Source organism: Oncorhynchus keta, unplaced genomic scaffold, assembly GCF_023373465.1.
Source record: "Oncorhynchus keta strain PuntledgeMale-10-30-2019 unplaced genomic scaffold, Oket_V2 Un_contig_16781_pilon_pilon, whole genome shotgun sequence".
In the NCBI taxonomy this organism is placed as follows: Eukaryota; Metazoa; Chordata; class Actinopteri; order Salmoniformes; family Salmonidae; genus Oncorhynchus; species Oncorhynchus keta.
The window spans coordinates 5,831-26,466 of NW_026280115.1; the positions used below are offsets into that span (position 1 = coordinate 5,831).

A 20,636-nucleotide genomic window follows, 5' to 3' on the forward strand; every position below is an offset into this window, starting at 1 on the left:
GTGACATAATTAGTCAAATAAAGTCCACCTGTGTGCAATCTAAGTGTCACATGATCTCAGTATATATATATACACACCTGTTCTGAAGGGCCCAGATTCTGCAACACCACTAAGCAAGGGGCACCATGAAGACCAAGGAGCTCTCCAAACAGGTCAGGTACAAAGTTCTGGAGAAGTACATATCAGGGTTGGGTTATAAAAAAAAATCAGAAATTTTGAACATCCCAGGGAGCACCATTAAATCCATTATTTAAAAAAAATGGAAAGAACATGGCACCACAACAAACCTGCCAAGAGAGGGCCGCCCACCAAAACCCACAGACCAGGCAAGGAGGGCATTAATCAGAGAGGCAACAAAGAGACCAAAGATAACCCTGAAGGACCACTTTAAGCCGTACACTGCATAGAGCTGGGCTTTACGGAAGAGTGGCCAGAAAAAAAGCCATTGCTTCAAGAAAAAATAAGAAGACACTTTTGGTGTTCACCAAAAGGCATGTGGGGGACTCCCCAAACATATGGAAAAAGGTACTCTGGTCAGATTAGACTAAAATTTAGCTTTTTGGCCATCAAGAAAAACACTATGTCTGGTGCAAATCCAACACCTGTTTCATCACCCTGAGAATACCATCCCCACAGTGAAGCATGGTGGTGGCAGCATCATGCTGTTGGGATGTTTATCATCGGCAGGGACTGGGAAACGGGTCAGAATTGAAGCAATGATTGATGGCGCTAAATACAGGGAAATTCTTGAGGGAAACCTGTTTCAGTCTTCCAGAGATTTGAGACTGGGACGGAGGTTCAACTTCCAGCAGGACAATGACCCTAAGCATACTGCTAAAGCAACACTCGAGTGGTTTAAGGGGAAACATTTAAATGTCTTGGAATGGCCTAGTCAAAGCCCAGACCTCAATCCAATTGAGAATCTGTGGTATGACTTAAAGATTGCTGTACACCAGCGGAAGCCATCCAACTTGAAGGAGCTGGAGCAGTTTTGCTTTGAAGAATGGGTAAAAATCCAAGTGGCTAGATGTGCTAAGCTGATAGCAACATACCCCAAGAGACTTGCAGCAAATGGTGGCTCTACAAAGTGTTGACTTTGGGGAAGGGTGAATAGTTATGCAAGCTCAAGTTCTGAACAAAGTAGTATTATTATTATTTCGAGGTAGTTTCCATATGTACAATAAGTTTGACTATTTGTCTCTTCCTTCCTTTATTTTATTTTTTATTTGACCTTTATTTAACTAGGCAAGTCAGTTAAGACACATTCTTATTTTCAATGACGGCCTGGGAACAGTGCCTGGGAACAACTGCCTGTTCAGGGCAAAACGACAGATTTGTACCTTGTCAGCTCGGGGGTTTGAACTTGCAACCTTCCGGTTACTAGTCCAACGCTCTAACCACTAGGCTACGCTGCCTACCCCTCCCTCTCCATATGTGTACCAAGCCGTCATATCTTGTCAGTCCACTAGGGACATTTGTCTCATGCAAATGTGTATGTGTATACTGTGTTATTATTTAGTTAGATAGTAATTAAATCAATTTGTGTAGTACTGAATAATCAACTTCTTCTGTGGTGCCCCAAATTCCTAATGTTCCTAATTGTTACATTGTTACATGATTCATTTAACTGGGTAACAATTAAACACAGTTAGTTGATTCGATAAATAACAGTCATCACATTAATGCAAGTCACATCACAACACTCATCATCCTAAATTTTGCTCACTCTTGTTCAACAGCACTTTGATTAAATCGATTTAATGTTTCAATTTGCATCAAGTGTGGTTTTTATCCACTAGATGGCAGTAATGTTCTACCATTGTAACCTAAATAAATTGTCATGACACTGTCTCACTGGGCATTTCCTAATGTGAAAGGTTTGCTGCAACTCTGCATGATTATAGCAGTAGAGTGATACAGATTCATAGCCCAAGGACCGATCCTACAGACACCAACAACAAACAGAAGACTGTGTGCCCTTACACATAAAAGTCTTGGACGATGTAGGAGTGCGGTGTCAAAGCCTGACAAATCGTGTCAATACAATATATAAAAAGCCAAACGGATCCTCGATCTGCCCCAAAATGTTTTTTGAAGCTCAGTAAAGAAGGGCGTGTGGTCAATGGTGAGAGCTAATGCTGAGGCAGGAAAAGTCTGTCACCCTGCGTGTGTTTGCACGTGTGTTCATTTCTGGACTGATGTAATGGATATAAATTCCATTAAAGAAATGCACTAGAAGGTGAATATAATTGCTTCAAACCACACATTGCATTATATTATAGCACTGCAGTGGTAGTTTTATTGCTGTTTTAAGGCACCTATTGTAGACATACTGCCTAGTAGCCAACATAACTTGTAGAATGTGCAACTCAATGAATTCAAACCTGACTTTTTGTTTTCAGAGCATCTCCACAAACAACAGACAAGGAGCCAGAGATCATCAGACACCAGTGAATAACTGAAGTACCAAAAAAGCCAGTAGATGTCATACTGACAGAGACTTTTTTAAAGTATAAAGTACAAGTCATATTATATACTGAAGTGGTGCAGCGGTCTAAGGCACTGCATCACAGTGCAAGAAGCGTCACTACAGTTCCTGGTTGGAATCCAGGCTGTATCACACCCGGCCGTGATTGGGAGTCCCATAGGACGGCACGGGTAGGTCGTCATTGTAAATGAGAATGTGTTCCTAACTGACTTGCCTAGTTAAATAAAACTATTTAAATAAACATTAAGGGCAGACGTGCGCTCTGTTTGCTATGTTGCAGAACGGTTTGTCCCGAACAACACGTTTTCCAAAAATGCCGTTGTACGTTCTTGAAACAGACATTTTAGGTATGTTTGCTCCCGTTTTGTGGGTGCGGCGATGTGTGAATTGAATGACATATTTAAAGGGCAGCGGCCATGCTGACAGCGTTACCCAACCCCTCCCATAATTATTTTTACTGATCATGCAGCACACCACCGTTTCCATTCAATTGAACGTAAACACGTACTGACCGCAGCCCTGGTTTCCCTGACACAGATTAAGCCTAGTCCTAGACAAAAAAAAAGCACTTTCAATAAATCATCTCCACTGAGCTTGATTTTTACTCTACGACTAGCCTCAATCTGTGTCCATTAGCAGCAACAGAAATATTACACTAAGTAGGTTTTAGGTAGGTACAGAGCCAGTGGGAAAACTATTCTCCAACTTGCCACTAAAATTACCATGACATTCTCATTCATTATTTAGTTTTATTGTGGCCATGGAACCTTGGGTGAGCATAGCACCCACCAAAATTGCAATGTCAAACACCCTACGAGAGTTTTTAAACCCAGTCTCTACGTTCAGCGGTGTACACTTTTAACATTAGGATATCCCGAGGGAGCAGCAAGAACCTTTTAGCGCGGAGGTTGCTAATAGGTCAAAGAATATGGCTCCGTTTCACAACCAGGGGCAAATGAGCAAGATTTATTTACTACGTTGAAATTAGGACTGTGTTTTACTTTTTTAAAATTACTCTTGACCCAAAAACGACTGGAAAATTGGTTTTATGCTCACGTTACGTTTGCAAACAGCTCCATACAAGTGTGATCTGTTACCTTTCAGTAGAGGTGGTAGTCCATTACTGCCATCTAGTGGAGGAGAAATTGTACAACATGGGTATTCTGTACATACACCACAATTCAGCCATATTTGAAACTTGACCCAGGATTAGGACCATGCCTTTGGGCAGTTCTTTTCTAGGTGGTAACACCAATTACATAAAACTCAGTAAAAAAAAAAATAATAATAATGAATTGTCTCTTTCCTAAATTAGCCTTGGATGGAGATAGGGATTTGGACATGTGGTTTTATTTAATTCTCCTTACTGACCAAATGACTATGCCAGCGATTCTGATACAACCATTAATTCATACATTGTGCCCCTGGCCTGAGAGGATGGAAGTTCAATATGTAGCTAATGTACTGTAGTAGGCTAATGTTAACTAGCGGCACATCGTTGCCCATGAAAGGAAGTTAGGTTGCGAGCAAGCATTTTCACCAGGTAGCCTAGGAAAACTAAAACTAAAAGTGTGTACTGTATGACAGAGTCATGAAAGACAGGAGGATGGCATTGGCATTTCTCTATAAGTAGGGTGAGTCAACATGTTTTTTCAACTTTGCATGCACACGCACACACAGTCTTGTACACCTAACCTTGTGGGGACACACAATTAAGTCTCATTCAAAATCCAATTTTCCCTAACCCTAACCCGTACTCTAACCTTAGCCCTAAACCTCCTAACCCTAAACCTTCCAACCCTAACACTAATTCTAACCTTTACCCTAAACCCCCTAGAAACAGCAGTTGAACTTGTGGAGACGACAAAATGTTCCCAGTTGGTCAAATTTTGGTTTGTTTATTCTTGTATAGTTAAACACGTCCACACACAAACAAATCAGTACTGAACCGCCACATAATTCTACCCATGCCTCGCTACTGGTAGCTGATTTTGGTAGTTACCTGTATGTAATTAAGCTATAGAATAAGTAGTACATGATTGTAGCAATAAAATAAAACTGTTTATCTGAAGAAGTCTTCTTTTAAAAGTGGCACGTTTGGATGTCAGCCTGTTTATATAAGCCTCAGTTATTGGTAGGACCAGACCGACATAACTCAGGAATAATATGTGTCTGTTGCTAGTAATGTAGTAGATAAAAAGAAAATGCTTCAGCCACTAAAATCAGCATTGGTCAGGGGGGTGAAAGCCTGTCAACAATGACATAAACACTCTCCTGACTTCTGTTGAGAACTACACCCATGTAACATATCTGCATACATTTCTCCACAAATAGTCTTTTTCTAAAGGTTGTGCTTATTATAAATTCCTCCTGAGGTGTGTATGGATAAATACATAATGGGCCGGTTTCCCAGACACAGGTGAAGCTATTACTGTGGAGAACATGTGTCTGGGAAACTGGGAGTCATTCTGCCATGTTTACAGACTAGAGATGGCATGGTATATATACTCTTCTCTATGGCTCTCAAACCCATGTAATGGAACATTTCTGCTGAAACACAGAACACCATATCATCCATGACCCATCTACTGTGGTCATGGTAGAGGTGCAGTATACATGTGGACCCCCAAAGTACATCTGGTTATTCTCAACAGTGGAAATTATTCAGTTGTTCCTGATGCTTTCATCAGAGGAAGGAACCACCATGCTAAGTGGGTGGGGTTATATCCTGCCTGTTTGGCCCTGTCCGGGGTATCGTCGGGTGGGGCCACAGTGTCTCCTGACCACTCCTGTCTCAGCCTCCAGTATTTATGCTGCAATAGTTTGTGTCGGGGGGCTAGGCACAGTCTGTTATATCTGGAGTATTTCTCCTCTGTCCTGTGTGAATCTTTATCCGGTGTCCTGTGTGAATTTAAGTATGCTCTCTCTAACTCTCTCTTTCTTTCTCTCTCTCAGAGGACCATGCCTCAGGACTATTTTTTTTTTTTTTTTGTAAAATTTTACCTTTATTTAACCAGGCAAGTCAGTTAAGAACACATTCTTATTTTCAATGACGGCCTCAGTGGGTTAACTGCCTGTTCATGGGCAGAACGACAGATTTGTACCTTGTCAGCTCGGGGGTTTGAACTCGCAACCTTCCGGTTACTAGTCCAACGCTCTAACCACTAGGCTACCCTGCCGCCCCGTCTGGCCTGATGACTCCTTGCTGTCCCCAGTCCACCTGGCCGTGCTGCTGCTCCAGTTTCAACTGTTCTGCCTGCGGCTATGGAATCCTGACCTGTTCACCGGACGTGCTACCTGTCCCAGACCTGCTGTTTTCAACTCTCGAGAGACAGCAGGAGTGGTAGAGATACTCTGAATGACCGGCTATGAAAAGCCAACTGACATTTACTCCTGAGGTGCTGACCTGTTGCACCCTCGACATCCACTTTGATTATTATTATTTGACCCTGCTGAACATCTTTTGAATTTTGAACATCTTTGCCATGTTCTGTTATAATCTCCACCTGGCACAGCCAGAAGAGGACTGGCCACCCCTCATAGGAAGAAACCTAGAGAGGAACCAGGCTAAGTTCTGGCCTTTCTAGGAGTTTTTCCTAGCCATCGTGCTTCTACACCTGCATTGCTTGCTGTTTGGGGTTTTAGGCTGGGTTTCTGTACAGCATGTTGAGATATCAGCTGATGTAAGAAGGTCTATATAAATAAATTTGATTTAATTTTGATTTGAACCCTTCTGATGCTATACATAAACACTATTACATCAGAATGACTCTCTAATTTAAACTATGGGTAGTTTCATATGTCCAGACAATTAGTCCACAACCAGCTGTCAAAACAAGCTGCTTCATGAGCCACTAGTGAGTAGATAGCAACCGTTCTCCATTACCCAGAGAGGGGACAGCACCACTGAAACCACAATGCTGTCTGGTGCCCATGCATGATGACATTTCAAATAAACCAACTCAATCCCTTTTGTATTATTGTCTGTATGAAGTCTGTATGCTCAACAATATGATAACAGCCTACGGTCCTATTGAGGTCCAGTGAAACATATAGCCCAACTACAGGGTTTAGAGGCAGGTGGAGGTGCAGTATATCCACTTCTGCCTAGTCACAGTAATTAGTAATTACCTGTCTGTTGTGGTTGTTGTTTACACAAGATGGTGAAATAAATCCTGGGAGGTTCATTTAAAAACTCATTATTTTGGGATTACAGCCAAGCACATCCTGTACAATATCGAGGATAATATTCTAATGTAGACAGTTTGTGGGGGTGTGTGTGGCTGTGGAAGACTGCCGTGACCACATGTTCCAGAGCAGCCTTTATAAGGGTCATCCCAGGTGAGGCTTTGGCTTGAGAGGAAAGTAGAATGCAAGTGGTGATCACTGAGCATCTAAAAGGTTGGTTTTCAGTCCTTCTTCTAACCGTTTCATTAGAGGAAACTCGTAATTTCTAGTAAGACTGCGCACCAATGTCTAACTGACCATGTACTTTGTGACAGGAGGACGTGCAGGGATGAGACCCATGGACCACAGTGTGCTGAAATGTTGTCTCTTCTCTCTACTCTTGCTAACAGGTAAGACATTGGGCTTCATTTTACTCTTCTTAAAACAGGCACAGATTACACTAGAATAATATCGTCTTTCTCGTTCCTATTAGCAGATGTTAAGTAAACATTGCGAAACAAGCATTTCAAATGGTTAACAAGCTGAAATATTCAAAACATGTTTAAAACTGCCTCGTCCCATTTTGACGCACTGCTTGGGCTGCGTGTGAAAAAATGCAGCACATTGCCTTTCAAACAGATTATCTTACTAAAGTCATGAAAACAATTAGAATTAAAATATTCAAATACATTTAAGTGTATTGAAGCTGTATAACATGTTGCACTAAAAGCTGGCAATGTAGTATGTTTGATCTAAACCCGGTACTCTTATCTCTAGTCCAGTATCACTCCAATATAACTGATTTAGAGTACCAGGTTTAGATCAGTTTTCAGACTTATTGAGTCACTACTATGAAGCCATCAGAAATACTCTAAATGGGGAGATGGGAAACTCCATTTGATTCGTATTACCTTGTACAATTTCCACGCGTTGTCAATTGGCCGCACAGTGCAGTCTGGGTAAATATGGGACAAGGAGCGCACTCCTTCAATGAGCGAATGGGAGTCAATTGAGCGCTACCTCAAACCCAAGATAAGCATGAATTACACGGAAAAAAGCACAACATTATAAATATATTCAGAGATCTGAGATATGTATCTTGTTTACCTAGTTTTTTTATTTGTGACATTACTTACTTAAGAAAATAAACAGGTTATGCGTCTGGGAACTAACTTTCTACAAGGGATTTCGGGGCGATTAGTTTAACAACCGCGTGAGACGACATATGACAACGTGAACGCGATTGTCAATGAGCGGAGCGTTATACGTTATCCATTAATTGACCAATGAGATTCCTATCTCCTCATTTCTTAAAGTATTTATGCTACCGTGAAGCAAGGCAACAACCTTATCCAATTGAATTTAGATTACGTGTTTTATTTATTGTACTGTGGTTGTTAAAATATTGGAAGGCATCATTGGTTCCTAGAAAATCGCTATATAAATCCAATGTATTATTCTGAAATGATATACCTGTCTCTGGTTCCACAGTGTCTGCAGCAGACCCTCCATCCAATGCAGCCATTTTAGCTAGTGAAATGACTCCAGACAATGCATCCAATACAGCCAATGCAGGCCAACCACAACACAGCCAGTACAAACCAACCATCCAACACAGCCAGTGCAAACCAACCACCATCAAACCAACCAATACAACCAACCACACACCAGTACAAACCAACCATTCAACACAGCCAGTACAAACCAACCATTCAACACAGCCAGTACAAACCAACCATCCAACACAGCCACTTCATCCAGTGCAACGACACCCTCCTGTACAACACGTCGATGTCTGGCCAGCATGCTGATTGCGAAAGAAGCTCTGAGTCAGCCACAGTCTCCATCATGCATCTCAAATATCAGTGTGCCGTTAATAGTGTATGAAACTCTGTCTGTCGTAAGTCACTTTCTGTTCCTTTTAATTCAGTTTTGTACAATGTGATGAGTTTCAGAGATAACTTATTGGCAGATATATAATTATGCGATGATTAATTATACCACAGCTTGTTGAATACAAATGTCTAATTGGCTGAAAGGGCATTCTAAAATGGATATTAAAACCAGCTAACGGGAGAGTTGAAAAATATATTGTGCCAGTTGGAAAATAAATTGGGACACCTTGCAATCATGATGCATTATGTGCCTACTACACATGCAGACCGTACTTGCCACAAAGTTACAAAAAGCTAAACCAACAACCACACAAACCGAAATTGGATACATTGTAAACGCAGGCACAACGGGGAAAAACGTCGCTAGTTTTTGCAGACTTTTTTTGAGCATCTGATGACCTAATGTGGTAATGAACATACAATTTTGCAGTCATGACGGCGGCGCTAAGCTGTCAAATCTTCCCACGTTTCTAGTTTGACCAGCTGTTTTCAACTGGTATTTTTGATTTAAGTTCCCAGATTTGCTTGCAACAAACTATTTAGCCAGCTTCTAGCCTAGTGTTTGATATGTAATGCAATCTTCTCGTAATGAAGTGTCGAGCGTCCTGACGGGAAGGCAAACTTTAGCTATGCCAGGCAAAATCAGGCATGATGAGCTCACTGTTATGGATGTATCCAAATGAATGTCAATAGAAAACAATCTTAAACACATATATCTACTTTGCTGTTATTCTGACTGCAGAGATTGTGACACTGTTAGCCATAGCCTGTTGGCTAACTAGCAAGAAAGGGACAAAAACAGTGGTGTAAAGTAAACATACTTTGAAGTACTTAAGTCGTTTTTTTTGCGGTATCTTTACTATTTCTGAAAACGTCACTACATTCCTACAGAAAATAAAAATAATAATAAAAACGTTTTACTCCATTTTCATTGACACCAAAAAGTACTCGTTATATGTTGAATGCTTAGCGGGACAGGAAAATGGTCCAATTCACTCACTTATGAAGAGAACATCCCTGGTCATCCCTACTGCCTCTGATCTGCCAGACTCATTAAACACAAATGTTTCGTTTGTAAATGATGTCTTAGTGTTTCCCTGGCTGTCCATCCATTTAAAAAAACAAGACAATCTGCTTTGCTTAATAAGGAATCTATTTATACTTTTGATACTTAAGTATATTTTTAGCAATTACATTTACTTTTGATACTTAAATATATTTAGAACCAAATACTTTTGACTTTTACTCAAGTAATATTTTACTGGGTGACTTTTTTTTACTTGAGTAAAAATATAGTATAAAAGTAAAGTATACCTTAGAAAGTTACTCAAGTATTGAGTACCTTTTCCACCACTGCAAAAACGTTGGCAGCGAACACAACAAATAGAACGCGTCCATAAATATCCAACTAATCGAACGAACGACTGCGTCTCTAGCAACAAATGTGAATGTATGAATTATCTTTATGAAAATATTAAAACATTTTTATGTCTAGCAGTAAATGTGTGCTTTAGTATTTTCTTTGGCAACTGTGGTATAAGTGGGATAAACTCCTCAGTTTTGTTCATTACCATGGAAAAATAAACTGCAAAGGGACTCAACTCCGCCGCGTCGTCCATTATTTCCAAGGTAATCATCATCTTCTCAGATATAATGGCGGTCTGCAAACCAACGTTAAAGGTGCATGCCGCCACCTACTGTGCTGGAGTGTGAGGTCAATCACGGTTTACAAATGTCTAAATCATCCTAAATGTAGTACTTATGTGAAAAAAGAGCCCTACTAACTTCTAATAGACCCCCTCCCATCCCCAAAATCCCCCCCCAACAATCCTACACTTCCATCTGTCCCTCTCTTCAACATACTTACAATATAACACATGCTCCACCGTTTCTTTCCAAGGGAATGTACAGAACGTTGGCATTTATCCCTTATTATCTTCTAAATAGGACACAAAAGATCTCCGCTTCGAGAGTCATCTGCAAGTTATGTTGGTAAGTACACATAAAAAAACATCCAGAGACATTCAAGTAAATGTGCCATCTTGTAATACCTCTCATTATGATTATACAACAGTCTTGGGAAGACCCTGATTTATCATGGAACACATCAGTCTATCATCATGATATGGTGGTCCTGCCTGTCAGCAAAATCTGGACTCCTGAACTCCATGTGACTAATGGGTGAGTCCACTTACAACAGAATACAATAACCTATCAGTAAGTTATATTTATTCTTGATTCCTTTTATAACATGATCTTCTAAATAGTGAGTAAAACATCTACAGAAATTAAATAGATACAGTATTTATTTTTGGAGTGGCCAAATGTTTAGGTGTGACAGTTTTAATAGATCAATCCTCAGTCTGTTCTTAACTTCTCATGTCTAAAGAGTGCAAACAACGATGAAGCACGGCAACAAGGATTTGCTGGTGCACAGCAACGGGACTATAGAGCACATGGTCATCATGAACACTGTGGTGGGCTGTGAGGTCAATCTGTACAACTACCCCTTCGCTTCAGATTTCTGCCCCATCGCCATCAATGTATGGGCACTTAAAGGTAAGTGCATCATTTCAATCCTCATTCTGTCTGCTAAACAGCTATTGCGCACTATTACTTACCAAAGATCTTATTAAAAACAAGATGTTAACACAAACAACTAAAACATCATGTTTTAAATCTGTATAGCCTACTGCAATTCCCAGTTTATTTGTCATCTTTGGAGTTTTATATGCTCCCTGACTGTCCTCCCTACCAATGATGTACAGTGCCTTCAGAAATTATTCATACCCCTTGACTTATTCCACAGTTTGTTGTTATGGCCTGAATTCAAAATGATTAAATATATTGTTTCTCTCTCACCCATCTACACACAATACCCCATCATGGCAAAGTGAGAAAGTCTTTAGAAATGTTTGCATATTTATACATAAAAAAAAAAAACACAGAACTTGAATTTATATAATTATTCACACCCCTTTCCTATGACACTACAAAATTGAGCTCAGGTGCATCCAACTTCCTTTGATCATCATTGATATGTCACTATCCACCTGTCTATGTAAGGTCCCATAGTTGACAGTGCATGTCAGAGCAGAAATTATACTATAAGGTCCTAGGAGCTGTCTGTAGATCTCTGGGAATTGTGATAAGGCATATCTGGGGAAGGGTATAAAATAATTTATAGAGTGTTGAAAGTTTCCAAGAGTACAGTGGTCAACATCATTGGGAAATAAATAAAAACATGGAACTACCCAGACTCTGCCTAGAGCTGGCTGTCAAATCAAACTGAGAAACCGGGCAAGAAGGACCTTGGTCAGGGAGGTAACCAAGAACTCAATGACCACTCTGATAGAACTACAGAGTTTCTTGGCTGAGATGGGAGAACCTGCCAGAAGGACAACAGTCTCTACAGCACTTCACCAATCTGGGGTTTATAGGAGAGTGGCCAGACGGAAGCCACTCCTGAGAAAAAGGCGCATGACAGCACGTCTGGAGTTTGCAAAAAGGTATATGAAAAGACTCGAGCATAAGGCAAAAATATTCTGTGGTCTGATGAGACAAAAATGGAACTCTTTGGCCTGAATGCAAACCACTATGTCTGGAGAGAAGCAGGCACAGCTCATCACCCTCTAACGCCATCCCTACCCTGTTGAGCAGCAGGGATTGAGGGACTGGTAAGGATAGAGAGAACATTGAATGGAGCCAAATACATCCTTGATGAGCACCTGCTTCAGAGTGCAAACGACGTTAGACTGGGGGTGAATACTTGCAGCCAAAGCAACGATGGAATGGCTTCAGAACAACAATGTGAAAGTCCCTGAGTGGCCCAGTCAAAGCCCAGACTTGAATCTCATTGAAAAAAACTTAGATTGCTGTTCATCGCCGCTCCCCATCTAACTTGAAAATCTGCAGGGAAAAGTGGGAGAAAATCCCCAAAAATCAGATGTGTAACACGTTTATTTTTAGAATAAATCAAGGGGTATATAAACCCTGGATTGCCGATGCTATGTATTGCCATTGAGAGGCATTGAAGCCATTCCCCAGTAGGAGCAGTGCTCCATAGGAATGAATGTAATTCTACAGTATTTCAATGAAATGTTTCAAGGACAAAATTACATGCATTTAAGTATTGTTCTGTTATTGTGGTGACAGTAACATTTGTAATTCCAAAAAGTACATTTTAAAACTCCCTAAAGTCTATGCCCACGACCCTGTGGAAATCAAATTAGCATAATAATCCCCATAAAAATCTGTCAATTTAAGATAGATATCTGTTTTTCTCATGAAATGTGTTTCAATCCACTGCGCCTGCCAATATTGCCCTTCTGCATCTGCGATGAAAGGTGCCAGAGCTAGGGCGGTGTTTATCAGACCATGAGACATCCCGAAAATCAGTCTTCTCACAAAAATGTCTGTAGAGTCCATACGGTTTGGCCTACAAACTATTAAGATGAGACTCTCAGGATTATGACGGTTCTCTCCATTATGCTCTATGACCCCCACAACAGTCACAGGACTGGTCTGAAGTCAGTACAGCCGATATGCCAACTTCTGTCTGTAGCATCCCAACAGTTTGGGCTACACACTATGACCCTTCTATGGAAAGGTGAGTCTCTCACGAGCCTAGGTTAAGTTATTTTTATTTTTTAATGTATGCAAGAATATATGGAGATAGTATTTAACCCCTTTATTTTAGGCACTAAACTATCTGTGTATCCATGTATGAAGCTGTTATTCAAGGTGTTTCTATGGAGTCTGTAAAATAATAAATGTAGCAAAAACAAATGTAGACATTAATAAATGCTTCCAAAAAAATACAATGATTGGGGGGTGCCAAGATGGAGGCACGGTGGTTCAACACAGCGCCCCCCCCATCAGTCATCTACTGTACAGTGTATATATACATTGTCCCTTCCAGGTTTGTGGTAACAGAGGTGTGTTTGGGCCGGTGTAGCATGGTGCAGACCCAATTGGCCTTTTGGGCTGGACACAGTGAAATATTAGGTGTGTAATGGTTCAAACATTTTGATTTGGTTCAGTCCTTGATTTTTTTTGCTCAATTTTCAGGAGGGGAAAAAGAAATGACCATTATACCATCCTGTGTAAATGATAACAATGGACAATCTTTAATGTAGGCTTAAGCTATCTCCCAAATTAAATAAGGTAAATGAATAAGTTAAGCACAAATAAGAATTATATAAACAACATAACAAATGCAAGCTTTTCTGTGTTGTATAGTTCACGTCAGAGTGAAATAGACAGATACTGGGGTGACTGGTTTTAGCAGTGCTGCATGACGATAGACATGAGAACTGGGGGTGTTATAAAGAGCATCCGGTAGACAAACACAATGTTCTGAGCGGTATGAAACCCCATGAGAGGAGGCAGTGTTTTATTAGTGTGTATGCTGAAAGCAAGAACACTCTAGAAATCCATATTATTATTTGAGTACTCCTTAAGCTTTAGCCTTATTGGGGAAGTTCATGATTTTACAACTTGATGTTCGATAGTTCCTCACCCTGAAAGTATTCTGTGGGTCAGGAGAAACATTAACCCATGGTTCAGTTCTCTCTGAACAACAACTACTAACTTTAGCCACGCTAACAAAACAAATCAATGGGAGTGATCGGGGCAATTGTCAACATTTCATGGCCAAATCAACCATGTTTAGTTTGATGTTTTACTTAATGGTGATTTGGACACTTATATTTTTTTTATTATTGCATTTTGCAAATGATGTGGCACTTCTCTCTGAGACCCCACGCTAACAAACAAAGGATATGGCTGCCAGAATGAATCAAACAGCTTCTTATGAATCAAAGTGAGGTTGTTTCACCAAAGTGGCTCTGAGAAATGTGTTACCGTGGGCTACCACCACTGAAGTATTATAGATTTTAGTTTGATTATTTCAACAACAAAAAAATTACGTTTAAAAAAATTTGTGGTCATTTTTCCATACTCTTCTGAGAACCAAAATAAGAGTCATATCAAGAAATGAACCGAACAAAAAATCTTTACACCCCTAAAACAATAGATTTTTAGGGGTGTGAAGCTACGTACGGTATGATCTTTGAATGACTGAACTGGTATCAAATATCTGCTTTTCCAGGATGTGGCATGTTCCTGAACTTCAGGAATGTGAGCAAAACTAGCGCAAACCGTGGGGACTGGCTAACCGAGGAGGTGGAACTCAACACTAAAGGAGGCAGAGATGATCGCAACTATCTATGGGTTAGTGAGTGTTCCTGGTGATTTCAGTAGTTTATGTGACATGTAGAGTAAAGTATCTTTATCTATGGGTTAGTGAGTGTTCCTGGTGATTTATGTGATATGTAGAGTAAAGTATCTTTATCTATGGGTTAGTGAGTGTTCCTGGTGATTTCAGTTGTTTATGTGATATGTAGAGTAAAGTATCTTTATCTATGGGTTAGTGAGTGTTCCTGGTGATTTCAGTTGTTTATGTGATATGTAGAGTAAAGTATCTTTATCTATGGGTTAGTGAGTGTTCCTGGTGATTTCAGTTGTTTATGTGATATGTAGAGTAAAGTATCTTTATCTATGGGTTAGTGAGTGTTCCTGGTGATTTCAGTAGTTTATGTGATATGTAGAGTAAAGTATCTTTATCTATGGGTTAGTGAGTGTTCCTGGTGATTTCAGTAGTTTATGTGACATGTAGAGTAAAGTATCTTTATCTATGGGTTAGTGAGTGTTCCTGGTGATTTCAGTAGTTTATGTGATATGTAGAGTAAAGTATCTTTATCTATGGGTTAGTGAGTGTTCTGGTGATTTCAGTAGTTTGTGATATGTAGAGTAAAGTATCTTTATCTATGGGTTAGTGAGTGTTCCTGGTGATTTCAGTAGTTTGATATGTAGAGTAAAGTATCTTTACCTATGGGTTAGTGAGTGTTCCTGGTGATTTCAGTAGTTTGTGATATGTAGAGTAAAGTATCTTTACCTATGGGTTAGTGAGTGTTCCTGGTGATTTCAGTAGTTTGTTATCTATTTTTAAGGGCAGAGCTTAAACAACAATTACACAGAGAAAAATACAATACACTTAAATAAAAATGTATTTGATGTTTTACACCTTTCATAAGTAGTGTTCCGTTGAGATAAATACACATCCCAGGCTATGTATTGTGCAGATCCATAAATACACATCCCAGGCTATGTATTGTGCAGATCCATAAATACACATCCCAGGCTATGTATTGTGCAGATCCATAAATACACATCCCGGGCTATGTATTGTACAGATCCATAAATACACATCCCGGGCTATGTATTGTGCAGATCCATAAATAACATCCCGGGCTACGTATTGTGCAGATCCATAAATACACATCCCGGGCTATGTATTGTGCAGATCCATAAATACACATCCCAGGCTATGTATTGTGCAGATCCATAAATACACATCCCAGGCTATGTATTGTGCAGATCCATAAATACACATCCCGGGCTATGTATTGTGCAGATCCATAAATACACATCCCAGGCTATGTATTGTGCAGATCCATAAATACACATCCCAGGCTATGTATTGTGCAGATCCATAAATACACATCCCAGGCTATGTATTGTGCAGATCCATAAATACACATCCCGGGCTATGTATTGTGCAGATCCATAAATACACATCCCAGGCTATGTATTGTGCAGATCCATAAATACACATCCCAGGCTATATTATTGTGCAGATCCATAAATACACATCCCGGGCTATGTATTGTGTAGATCCATAAATACACATCCCAGGCTATTTATTGTGTAGATCCATAAATACACATCCCAGGCTATGTATTGTGCAGATCCATAAATACACATCCCAGGGCTATGTATTGTACAGATCCATAAATACACATCCCGGGCTATGTATTGTGCAGATCCATAAATACACATCCCGGGCTATATTATTGTGCAGATCCATAAATACACATCCCGGGCTATATTATTGTGTAGATCCATAAATACACATCCCGGGCTATATTATTGTGTAGATCCATAAATACACATCCCGGGCTATGTATTGTGCAGATCCATAAATACACATCCAGGGCTATGTATTGTGCAGATCCATAAATACACATCCCGGGCTATGTATTGTGCAGATCCATAAATACACATCCCGGGCTATGTATTGTGCAGATCCATAAATACACATCCCGGGCTATGTATTGTGCAGATCCATAAATACACATCCCGGGCTATGTATTGTGCAGATCCATAAATACACATCCCAGGCTATATATTGTGCAGATCCATAAATACACATCCCGGGCTATATATTGTGCAGATCCATAAATACACATCCCGGGCTATGTATTGTGCAGATCCATAAATACACATCCCAGGCTATGTATTGTGCAGATCCATAAATACACATCCCGGGCTATGTATTGTGCAGATCCATAAATACACATCCCGGGCTATGTATTGTGTAGATCCATAAATACACATCCCAGGCTATGTATTGTGCAGATCCATAAATACACATCCCAGGCTATATTATTGTGTAGATCCAGCTACATGCCACAATTCCAAATGAATTAAAGATGAGCACCATGTAATTTCCAAATTTGCAGTGTGTTTCTTTTCCCATTAATTGGGGTTAAGGCATAGTTGGATCTGCACAACCGATGGTGAAGGATTGACATAAGGCTTCTTTTGAGTTCTGAAAACATCTGACAAAGTCTGATTTTGGAATGTAATGCTCTTCCCTTTCAATTTTAAACAAATGCTCTACGTTTAGACGCAAGAACTCGAAAAACAAATGATTTCAGTCTGGCCTACCCATCTGTCTTCACAGGTGTCGCTGAAAATGCGGTCTGAAAACCCCTTTCTGTCCCTGGTCCTGCCCAGTATACTGATCATTGTGGCAGATGTGGTGAGCTTCTCCCTGCCACTGGGAGGGGGCGAGCGTATCTCATTCAAGGTTACACTGGTTCTCAGCTTCATCATGTTCCTCATCATCCTCAACGACCTACTGCCTGGAGGAGGCCAGTGCAGCCCCATCATCCGTGAGTGTCCTGTGTAATGCACCAGAATGAAACAGCATTCGGTTATAAACGGTGTGTATGTAACAGCTAGCTTGAAATGTCACCAAGGGAGCTATCGAATTTGATATTTTTCTGCAGCTCAATAGTTTGGTATGTTGTCAATTTGGGAGCAGTGATCCTGAACAGCAACAGTGATCCTAGTGATCCGTTGGGTGCATGCAGAGTTTCACTATTTCCAGCCCGGTATGTTACAGGGACAGTAAAGAAAGATATACTGGTAGCAGCACACTGATGTCAGTTTCATGTATACAGGACCTCTCTGCCACCATGTAACACTCACACATCTCTCTCGTTGTTCTCCATAGGAAAGCACTTCTGTTTCTGTTTGGTCATCCTGGTGTTGAGCACGTTGCAGTCTATGGTGCTCACACGCCTGGCTAAGTGTGGCACTCTCTGGCCCTGCAGCCTCTCCAAGTCCAAAGACTCACTGCTTAAAGACACAGACAATGAAGAGGGTACACTTTTTCATTCTTCTGTCAACTCAGTTATCCACAGAGCAAGATATATTTTCATGGTTTCCAAAGACATTAACAAAACGTCCTTATACAACCATTTATAACCTGACCATGAAGTCATAATGACGTTACTGCAACCAGTTTTACTGGGGACCCCATAACTGACTTTCATCATAAACTAGTCAAGTTGTATTTTAATGCTCAACCTTTTAATTCTTACCCTTTAGCTGCAGTTAAAGCATGCAGTCTTTCCCAGCATATTTTCTTGTTAGCATCATTTGTCTGGTGTTTACGCTGGTCTGGACAGCTACTCCATTTGATCTTTCACCTGTCACTGAAAACTGTCATTTTACAGAAAGGTCAATAATTTTTACATCTTTATTTAATCATGTTATATTAATAATAGGTTATCCTTTTTCCTCTCATTTACTTTGTCTGATATTAAAGCCTCAGAGGAAGAGAAGAATACAGCCCTCCAGAAGGTGGTGAAGTTTCTCAACAAAATGGCTGCACAAGACCAGAAAAATGCTATACACCATCGCTTTGCCAACAAAGTGGACTTGATCTGTTTCTGTATCTATCTCACTGTCCTCATTGTTTACTCAGTCATCATTTTATATTTCTCCTTTGGTTCTCAATGTGAGATCAACCAATTAGAATTCTGGTCATAAATTCTTTATTCGCTTTTAACCATCATTTCAAAAAATATTGGTGTATTTGGGTCTTCAGAAATGTTGCAAGCACAAACAAAAAGCTAGTTGTTTTGAGTTTCTGGGTAAAATAAATAGATGTGTTTATTCTTAAGTAGGGCTTTAACAATATTTATTTAAACATGTTTAGAACTAGACAGTCATGTGTAATAATACATTTAGCAATTAGCACTCTAATGAATACATGTAATGGGGACTGTAGTGCTATAATCCCCCAGAATAGAGGCCTAGAACTCTAATGAATACATGTAATGGGGACTGTAGTGCTATAATCCCCTAGAATAGAGGCCTAGAACTCTAATGAATACATGTAATGGGGACTGTAGTGCTATAATCCCCTAGAATAGAGGCCTAGAACTCTAATGAATACATGTAATGGGGACTGTAGTGCTATAATCCCCTAGAATAGAGGCCTAGAACTCTAATGAATACATGTAATGGGGACTGTAGTGCTATAACCCCCAGAATAGAGGCCTAGAACTCTAATGAATAAATGTAATGGGGACTGTAGTGCTATAATCCCCTAGAATAGAGGCCTAGAACTCTAATGAATACATGTAATGGGGACTGTAGTGCTATAATCCCCCAGAATAGAGGCCTAGAACTCTAATGAATACATGTAATGGGGACTGTAGTGCTATAATCCCCTAGAATAGAGGCCTAGAACTCTAATGAATACATGTAATGGGGACTGTAGTGATATAATCCCCCAGAATAGAGGCCTGGGACTGTAGCTGTAGCATTAGTGTGGAAACAAATCAACAGTGTGTTACTTCTTATAGAGGCAGTGAGAAGGCCTTATTATCTCCCAACTAAGCAGGTTCTCAACCTCAGGCTGAGATATCAAATAGTCTCTCGATCATCTCCTCCACCTGCGCTGGGCTGTATTTGTGGTATCTCTCAGGGTGTTTGGAGAACTCATGGTCACATCTGTGTAAAGGACCATAATAAATGAATATCACTGTACCAGCGTTCTGTATGAAATTCTTACTGCACATCAATATTGAACCGTGGTGAATAAAATAACCCATGTCTTGTACCAAACATACATGGGACATCCCAGTTTCACCTACAATATTTGAAAAGCATCAGTTATTCAACCACCTTGTGTGCTGAATTCCAAATGGACCCCTATTCCCTAGCCACCCTTGCAGATCTAAGAGGATTGGATAAGTAGAAGCAATATAACAACATTTTCACTAGGCCAATCAGAAGGCAAGATGAAGGTATTACCATAATGCTTGTATCCATCCAATCCGCTCAGATCTACAGGAGTAGTTGGGGAGTAGGGGCTGGTGAATAGGGTCTAGTGAATATGGAGTAAGAGCTAGGGGATAGGGGCGAGAGTGTAAGAGCTAGGAAATAGGGTATAGGGGCTATGAAGTAAGAGCTAGGGAATAGGGGTTGATTCTGAATTCAGCAGCAGTCTCCAGTAATAAGCTCTGTGATATGCCAAGACTCCCCTCAGCAGAAAGGCTGTGTAGGCCTTGGACACCATCTCTCTCTGGGCCTGACAGATGGCCTGGCGCTGCTCTCTGTCTGGGATGGCCCATGCTTTCTGAGCCTTACACAGTTCCTCCAGGCCCTCGTTGAAGCTCTGGACGACACGAGGTCAAAGGTCATATCATTTTTTGGGGGGGACCGTCATGTTATCACATATGAGGGCACTGTTTTGTAACAGAAAATGCAAACATTACAATTTTTATATAGCATGTCACAAACGGTGCCCCATAAATACGAGCCCTAAGCTGACATTCAGATTCAGAAAACTTTAATGTCTTCAAAGAGGCAATTCATCTTGCAGCAGTCATAAAATATATAACATCTAAAAATATAAAATAAGCTGACATGTTGGGTTTAGA

The 20,636-nt window shown here is 40.3% G+C and overlaps 2 protein-coding genes and 1 long non-coding RNA gene across 3 annotated transcripts in view; 2 read left to right on the forward strand and 1 right to left on the reverse strand.

Moving 5' to 3' along the window:
* Positions 1-6,646: 6,646 nt before the first annotated feature.
* LOC127919481 (uncharacterized) lies at positions 6,647-8,239 on the forward strand. The gene is made up of 3 exons (XR_008103144.1): positions 6,647-6,889; positions 6,991-7,065; positions 8,147-8,239. It is a non-coding gene; the product is annotated as an uncharacterized LOC127919481 (long non-coding RNA).
* An 88-nt stretch (positions 8,240-8,327) lies between these two features.
* Positions 8,328-18,735, forward strand: LOC127919486 (5-hydroxytryptamine receptor 3A-like). Its single transcript, XM_052503085.1, has 8 exons — positions 8,328-8,555; positions 10,498-10,542; positions 10,625-10,731; positions 10,940-11,109; positions 14,663-14,784; positions 17,360-17,570; positions 17,915-18,064; positions 18,512-18,735. Exons 1-8 carry the CDS (start codon positions 8,460-8,462, stop codon positions 18,733-18,735), a joined length of 1,125 nt encoding a protein of 374 aa, XP_052359045.1. The 5' UTR covers positions 8,328-8,459.
* Positions 17,890-20,636, reverse strand: part of LOC118378508 (exocyst complex component 7-like) — a 33,457-nt gene continuing 30,710 nt past the window's right edge. Inside the window, exons 19-20 of the mRNA XM_052503083.1 lie at positions 18,285-20,371; positions 17,890-18,039 (exon numbers count right to left, since the gene is read on the reverse strand). Of these exons, the coding sequence (XP_052359043.1) occupies positions 20,165-20,371 (207 nt within the window). The 3' untranslated portion in view covers positions 17,890-18,039; positions 18,285-20,164. The remainder of the gene's footprint in view (positions 18,040-18,284; positions 20,372-20,636) is intronic.

Coding starts and splice junctions, on each gene's coding strand:
- LOC127919486 (XM_052503085.1), top strand. CDS start 8,460: ATGCTGATTGCGAAAGAAGCTCTGAGTCAGCCACAGTCTCCATCATGC. Junction 8,556..10,497: donor TGTATGAAACTCTGTCTGTC/GTAAGTCACTTT, acceptor TCTTCTAAATAG/GACACAAAAGATCTCCGCTT. Junction 10,732..10,939: donor GAACTCCATGTGACTAATGG/GTGAGTCCACTT, acceptor TCATGTCTAAAG/AGTGCAAACAACGATGAAGC.